At 38.0% G+C, this 8336-nt stretch overlaps 1 protein-coding gene and 1 long non-coding RNA gene across 2 annotated transcripts; both read right to left on the reverse strand.

Moving 5' to 3' along the window:
* Positions 1–5259: 5259 nt before the first annotated feature.
* On the reverse strand, positions 5260–5643 carry LOC133818552 (uncharacterized mitochondrial protein AtMg00820-like). The gene has a single exon (XM_062251485.1). The coding sequence runs from the start codon at positions 5641–5643 to the stop codon at positions 5260–5262; it is 384 nt and encodes a 127-aa protein (XP_062107469.1).
* Positions 5644–7407: 1764 nt separating this feature from the next.
* LOC133814764 (uncharacterized) lies at positions 7408–7848 on the reverse strand. Its single transcript, XR_009884803.1, has 2 exons — positions 7791–7848; positions 7408–7632 (listed from the first exon to the last, which is right to left on the reverse strand). It is a non-coding gene; the product is annotated as an uncharacterized LOC133814764 (long non-coding RNA).
* Between the last annotated feature and the right edge of the window lie 488 nt (positions 7849–8336).

Below are 8336 nucleotides of genomic sequence, written 5' to 3' on the forward strand. Positions count from 1 at the left end.
GTCTAAGGGCTAAATGTTATTATAGCCTAGGATGTTCAAATTACTTTAGTACTTGGAGTGACGACTTATGCTCAGGTAGTGGAGAAGGCCCTTACGGCTGAGCACGGTAAACAATAGATCTGGCGCGAGAACACAGCCAGAAGGGACACTAGAAGGGTGGGACCTCCCTTTACTGGATCTGGTAGGAGCGGAGGCCCTAGTGACTAGAAGATGAAGACCCCCGACACTATTGAAAGTTAGTTAATAATAGCTACTCAATTACTCAGTCAATTACCCAATCAATTTATCAAATTAAAATAAGATATGAATGATGACTAAGTGTAGGAATAATAAAAATTACAATCATTTTTACATTGTTCAACCATGATTTCTCACAGCCTACTCCATGGGACCTAGCCCAGGGGTGAAGCAAATCCACTAAAATAATCAGAGTTATTACAAATACAAACAACAGAAACACATATTAAAACTCCCTTCTAATTTGGTTTACAAACAATAAACAACTCCCTATTTTGTAAAAATATTCAAGCAACAAACCTCCAACTTGTTTTGTACATTGTTGGACTCCCTCCAGCTACTGCTCAAGCTCCCCTTGAGACTTTTCTTGAAATCCTTTTAAGCTTTACACCAGAAACCTTGAGATAAATGGTGAGGAATCACCAAAATGCCATGGGAAATGAACAATGAAGCATCAAATGCTTTAGACATTTTTTCAGAGAATGTTTCTTGAAGAAGACAAATTTTAGCTACTAAAAAAGTTAAAGGAAACACAGATCAAATGAATATATATGCTATGGTAAAACTAGAAAAGCAAGCTAAGCAAGCCATGTGCTGAAATAGAAATCATGTGCTACTGGTATTTTTAGTGTTATAACATGAAAACAATGTTTATACATGAAAAACAATGCATGAAAAAATAACACTTACAAACCCCCCCTTCGGCATGCATATGAACAGTTAAATTGATTTATACTTTTAGCACACAAAGCTGACAAGAAATAACAACAACTACCAAAATTAGATAAATTTTTATATCAATGATACCAATAACAAAACAATCTGCTCAAAATACAATCAAATACCAATACAGAATATTCAAAAGCAGCAGGTAGTAAAATTAGTTCAAACACAGCTAAAAGGATGACAGACAATGATAGATAACAAAAAAGAATCTAAAGAAACTCCCCCTCAATGTTCAGAGGGCATGCCAGAGTTGAACCACAACTACTTGGAGGAAGAAGGTTGCTTCTTCTTCTTGCTATGCTTGAAGGTGCCCAGAGACACAACAAAGTCCTCATGAGGAGCAGCGATAGGAGACACGATCTGTGTGTCAGTAAGACTAGGGACTTGCTCCCTCTAAGATAGTGGTGCTTCCTCAAAGGAGTCATCAGCAGCGGAGGACGGGACTGAGAGAGGAGGCAAACCAAGATGGCTAAGAACTGCCGACTGAAATGCTTTATTCTGAGCTTAAGCCAATCTAAACTCAAATTTGAAGGACTGAAACTCAGTACTGAGAGAATGAATCCACTCAAACAATCAATACTTCCATGAGAATTGTTTGACACCCAAGGAAGAGGCAGCCATAGGATCCTTAACTGAGGGAACTTTCTTCTTGGCTTTGGACCTAGTGGAGGCCAAGTTTATGGCCTTGAGACAAATGCAGGTGTCCAAGCTTTTGGAAGGGACATTAGAGAAACAGTGAGCGATGCGTTGAATTAGACAAGGAAGGGAAATAATCCTAGATACCCTAGGCCACAAGGCAGCCTCCATTATAACCTGACACAGATAGTGAGGTAAAATGATAGTCTGGCGAGTACCCACGACAAAGAGAAAGCGAGCCAGATCAGCCCCAACCGTGGACTTGTTAGCGGTGGGCTGCCAATTGAAGAAATCAATAATGTGCAAAATGTGGTAGAGAGTGGTGAGTTCAGCAGCAAGAACTACATTGGAAATGGGCCAAGTTGAAGAAGGGTTGCTAGTGAGAGTGCGAGCAACCTCATTCATGTCCAGATTAAACTCAGCAGAGAACGCAGGCTCATCAAGTAGGGGCAGGTGTAAACATGTTGCAATAACCGATGGTGTAAACGGAATCCAATAGCCACGCAAAAAAACTTTTTCAAAATTTTCATGGACTGGATCAATAACATCAATAGACAGGTTAGAATAAAATTCATAGACCACAGGTGGACATGGCACATGCAGAGCAACACAGACTCTTTCTACTCATGAAAGGCAATAATGTCATACAAGCCCAAAGAAACAAACTCCAAGTAATCCAAAAATCACTTAGGCAGTAATTTTATCAAAGAAATAGTCTCAGTGAACTGATTTTTACAGGATTCATTCAGAAAGACATTACCTCTAGATGAGGAGGAGGCAGAAGTCTTGCCTTTGGAAAACCGAGAAGAGGACAGTGCCATTGGTGCAGATGGGGGCACGAACTTGGGCTTCTTGGCAGGACGAGATGGAGGCAGAGAGACCAGGGTTGGCTCGGGCACAACAATTGGAGAGGGCTTACGTTTGCGAGCAAATTTCTTGACCCGAACAGTAGGCCTGGGCAGAGCAGAGGGAACATCAGTCATTTGTTGGCGGGTTTGGGTACGAGAGGCGATGCCAGTGGGTTTGGGTGGTGGTGGATGGGAGGGGGAACGAGGTGGTGGAGATGGATCACAGAGCAGTGGGGAGGGTGGAAGGGGTGTAGGGGAGGGTTTAAGGGGTGGAGAAGGTATGGCAGAAGGTGGGGAGGAAGAGAGGTTAGTGGGGTCAGGGCGCGAGGGTGCAGGGAGTACAATGCTGGGGTCGAGGAGTACGGTTTTGGGGAGGGTGGGTTCAGGAATCATGGGTGTAAGGAGTTGGGTTTTGGTGAGGGAGGGTTCTAGGTTTATGGGTGTAGGGAGTTTAAGGTTGGGGTCGGGGAGTACGGTTTCAGGGAGGGTGGGTTCGAGATTCATGGGAATAGGGAGGTAGGTTTCGGGGAGGGAGGAATCTGGGTTGGTGAGAGCAGGGTGGACAAGAGAGGGAGGTGTGGAGGAGTAAGAGGATTCAGGGGATGGGTGGTGATACGATTACGATGGTGAAGGGCGTAGAGGTGGTTGGCATTTTGTATCAGCATCAGAGAATTAAGGGAACAGACATGGGTTGGAGAAAGAGGGAGTTTGGGAGGGAAAAAAACTTAGGAGAAAAAAAATATGACACCAAATAGTATTTAATAATAACATCTTGAAATTTGTTTTCTTATTATTATTATATATTTTTTTTAAATTGAAAAAATAGGACAGAAACGACAAAACCAAAGACTCACTGACAATGCTGATTTGAGAAAAATAGAATTTTTTTTTTAATTTTTGGAAAAGTAAGACCAACTATTTGGACACAGGAGAACACGTACAATTTGAAATATTAAAGCTAGAATAAATAGCATGAAGCTAAACACAATATAGACAAAGATAAACATCAATTTAAAAGGCACAAACCAAAATGAAAGACTTTCTACACATTGTTCAAACAGACATATAGCATGTTGTAACATAAACCTGACAAATGTAAAAGTGAGTCTTAACAAGACACAAGATAAACCTCAACAAGGAAGATGCAGAGAAAGTTAATCTCCATTTGTGTGTGAAGTGTCCTTATGAGCCTGCTATAGAAAGTACCAGGCAAACTCTCCCTCAAAATTATTATTATTATTTTGTATATTTTTGTCCTTTTTTTTGTTTTTTTATTGTAGAAATCCCCTTAACAATTACCAATTAGAGAGTCAAGCACATAGGTAGCCCTCTCCATGGGCACACAGTCCTAAGTGAAGGAGCAAAGTGACCCAATGATAGCTTTCACACTAAAACATAAAGCATCTCTAATAGGGGAGAAAATTCAATGCAATAACCAAGACTGAGAAGTCAAGCATCAAGTAAGACTACAACTGAGCATAAGCAAGCCTACATCACTTCAAGACATATGACTGTGAAAAGAAAGTTGAAGAAAGACTCACGCATGCAGATAGTGAAATTAGAAGATGAAATTTCAACCTATATTGCTTATTTTCAAATGCCACATGTTATAACTCAAACATACAAACTCCTATTGACTGTCTCAAGTGAACAAAAGTTTGGGAACTCAAAGCCTTTGTAAACAAATCAACAAGTTGACTTTCAGATGCAACATGAGATCAGACAATAAGGTTAGACTCAACTAACTCACGAAGAAAGTGGTGGCGAATATCGATGTGCTTGGTACGAGAATGTTTGATAGGGTTTTTGGAGAGATTGTGGCACTGGTGTTGTCGAAATAGATGGTCAAGGTGTCAAGACAAAGGCCATAATCCCACAACATTTGTTTCATCCAAAGAAGTTGAGTGCAACAACTTCGTGCCGCAATGTACTCCGCTTCAGCAGTGGAAAGTGAGATGGAGTTTTGCTTTTTGTTGTGCTAAGAGACCAGGTTGTTCCCCACAAAAAAATAGTCACCTAAAGTGCTTTTTCGACCATCAAGGTTACTTGCCCAATCAGACTCACTAAAACCAACCAAAGAATGATTAGTATCACAAGAGTACCAAAGACCAAAGTCAGTGGTACCAGCCAGGTATTTTAGAATTCTTTTCACAGTAGTAAGATGTAGTTCAGTGGGGGTAGATTGATATCTAGCACAAACCCCAACACTAAAACAAATATCAGGACGACTAGTAGTAATGTAAACTAAGTTTCTTATCATACTTCTATACAGTGTTGCATCAACCTTTTTACCTGTTTCGTCTCTGGTCAATTTGACAGTGGTGCCCATAGGAGTGCGAGCATGTTTTGCATTTTCTAAACCAAACTTTTTGAGCATGTTTTTGGCATATTTTGATTAAGACAAGAAAAATGTCATTATCAAGTTGTTTAATTTGTAAACCAAGAAAGTAACTTAGTTCACCAACCATGCTCATTTCAAATTCCTTTGTCATTAGTTTAAAAAAGGAGTGAGTGTGTGCCTCATAAGTGGATCCAAATACTATGTCATCTACATAGATTTAGACATAAACAACACCAGGATTCAAAGGTTTAATAAACAAAGTTTGATCAGCATTACCTCTAGTATACCCATTTTCAAACAAGTACGATGTAAGGCAATCACACCATGCCCGAGGGGCTTGCCTAAGCCCATACAATGCCTTGTTTAGTTTGTAGACATGATCTCCATGATGAGGATCAACAAATCTAGGAGGTTGCGCACATAAGCCTCTTACACAAGGATGTCATTCAAGAAAGCACCCTTGACATCCATTTAATACAACTTGAACTTCATGAAACACGCCATAGCCAATAAGAGTCTTATGGATTCCAATCTAGCCACCTGAGCAAATGTTTGCTCAAAGTCTACTCCCTCAATCTGAGTATACCCCTGAGAAACTAATCTGGCCTTGTTGCGCACCACATTTCCCACTTCATCAGTCTTATTTCTGAATATCCACTTAGTACCAATGATGTTAGCACCCAAAAGACGAGGAACAAGGGTCCATACTTCATTTCTCTCAAATTTTTGAAGCTCATCTTGCATGGAAGATATCCAGTTCTCATCTTTAAAGGCGTCCTTGACTGATTTAGGCTCCACTGAAGAAAGATAACAAGCATTAGCAATTTCATTTGCTAGCTTCTTCCTAGTCACCATAACCTCATTTGGATTGCCTATAATGGAGGATAGAAGATGAACTTTGGGTATCCATGTGGGTGGTCCCTTTTTCTAATGAATTCCTAAGTCAGAGGAAATAATATTTTCTGGAATGGAAGACACATTGGAAGCTTCAGAAGTTTCAATGGTAGCATCAATCTCCTCAATTTTAGATCCACTTTGTTCATCTACAGTCTGTGATGCAATAGGCAGAATAGATCTGTCAACAAGAGTGTGGATTTCTCATTCTTTTGAGTAACTAGCAAAGTCTTCTAAGTCACTAAACACAACATTGATGGATTCCATGACAGCCTGGGTTCTCATGTTGTATATTCTGTAGGCATGACTATTTGTAGAGTACCCCAAAAACACTCCTTCATCACTCTTGGCGTCAAACTTACCAAGCTTTTCTCTATCATTGATAATGAAGCACTTGCAACCAAACACATGAAGATAAGCCAAATTTGGTGTTCTTCCACAGCTCATAAGACGTATGTTTAGTACGAGGACAGAGATGCACTCTATTGCTAATGTAGCAAGTTGTATTCACCGCTTTAGACCAAATTCTCTTGGACAATTTCTTCACATTTAACATAACCCGAGCAATCTCTTGAAGAGTTCAATTTTTCCTTTCCACAACCCCATTTTGCTAAGGAGTTTTCGGCGCTGAGAACTCATGACCTATCCCTTCTTGGTTGCAAAAATAAACAAAGATGTTGTTCTCAAATTCCTTTCCATGGTCACTTCTAAGACAAATCACTTTCTTAACCTTTTCGCCATTTTCATCTTGCAAAGAGAGGCACAGTCCCTTGAAATTCTCAAAAGAGTAAGATTTTTCTCTAAGAAATCTAACACAAGAGAATATAGTGTAATCATCCATGCACACCATAACATATCTTTTGCCACTCAGACTTTCTGTTTTCATAGGACCCATCAAATTAGCATGAACTTCAAGGGCGAAAAACTTCAAGGGAGGATGACTACTTTTGACTTGTTTACCGAGTTGACAAGGACCACACACTTTGTCTTTCAATGGAGCCAAGTTTGGAACACCTCTAACCACTTTTGATTTCACAAGTTTACGGAGATCTCAATATTTTAGATGACCTAACTTGTAGTGCCAAAGTTCTGTTTCATCCATCTTCGCAGCATTGCACACTAAGTTAGTGCTTAAGAGATAACAGTTGTCATTAGATCTCATCCCTGTTAAGACATGGATTACAGATGTTGAAACAACAGTGCAGTCAGTCTTGGAGAAAACAATTGTCACTACAAGAAAAAATGCTTTTAATAACACCGAAAATGTGTTATCAAAACATACCATAACACTTTTTAATGTGTTAAGACCGACTATGTTATCGTAGGTCAGGGTACTTTACATAACACTTTATCATTGTTATACAGATGTGTTATTATACTGTCAACAATAACACAATTTCTACGTTATTTTAATAAATAGATAAGTGTTTAATTATGTTATTTATAGTCGATTATATAACACATTTCAATACTTATAAATATGTGTTATACTATATTTTAGTATAACACATTATTTGTGTTATACTACACTTTAGTATAACACATTATTTGTGTTATATAATGAAGTTTGCATAACATAATTCTTTGCATACAAAGTGTTATTGTAATAGATATTATAACACAATTGTCGTATTATAACACTAATTTATTCCATTATATTTTAAATTTTTTTATATAATTACAATTAGCTTTCTAATATATACTAGCATCATCAAATGAACTTGATTTTCAAATAACAAAAAGTAAAAACATTCAACATTGTATTAACAATCCACAAATTAGTTTAAAATATTCAACACTGTCATCAACAACAAAATGTTCTTTAAGTAATCAAGGAGTCTTAAATATTCAACATAGTGAAAAGTTACTACTTTCAACACAAAATATTCTACATCTGCCCAACACAAAGCCTTCAAAATTAAGTATCATTTTCTACTTCGCTTGTCACATCTACAAAATAAACAAAGAAATATTTTATTGTTATTATCTAGCATCACAAATTACTTCAAGAAAAATGCTATGGAAATTATATCCAATAAAGGACACCACATACAAAATAATGAATTCACAACTACACCAAAGCAAACAAATAAACTTGGTCCACATACAATATTCAAAACTTGTGTTTGTCGTGCTGCTTTGGACTGGATCTTCCCCATGATGAAACCATGTTTTGTAAGATTGGTCCATGCCCCACAAAACTAAGTGTTCGACAACTTTGTCTGAAAGTTGATGTCTTAGATTGTGACATTTGTTGCATGGACAAAGAATCTTGGCTAGAAATCCAAGATTCGTCATGGCTGACTCCCTAGCTTTTTGCTTATATTCCACCGTTGCTCTACAATTTTAGAGCATACGTCAATAATCAAGCACTGACACTTAAACTTATACCCAAAATAAACTATATGATTTTGGTTACTAACCTGTTAAGATGGATCCAACTTTTATCCATCTCCAATGAATTTGAATTTGATGTTGTTCTCTTAATAAAATCTTGTTTTTTGTCTGGGTTTAACAACTGTTAGACAAGACAATCACATTATTTGCAGTTGTAATTTCAGGGTCATGACAAGGTCATTAACACACATGCTTTTCAAAGAAAACATACCTTGGTTGAATTTCAGGTCATACCAGTTAAAAAGATCCTTTTCTTT

The sequence above is a fragment of the Humulus lupulus genome, chromosome 1 (assembly GCF_963169125.1).
Source record: "Humulus lupulus chromosome 1, drHumLupu1.1, whole genome shotgun sequence".
NCBI lineage: Eukaryota > Viridiplantae > Streptophyta > Magnoliopsida > Rosales > Cannabaceae > Humulus > Humulus lupulus.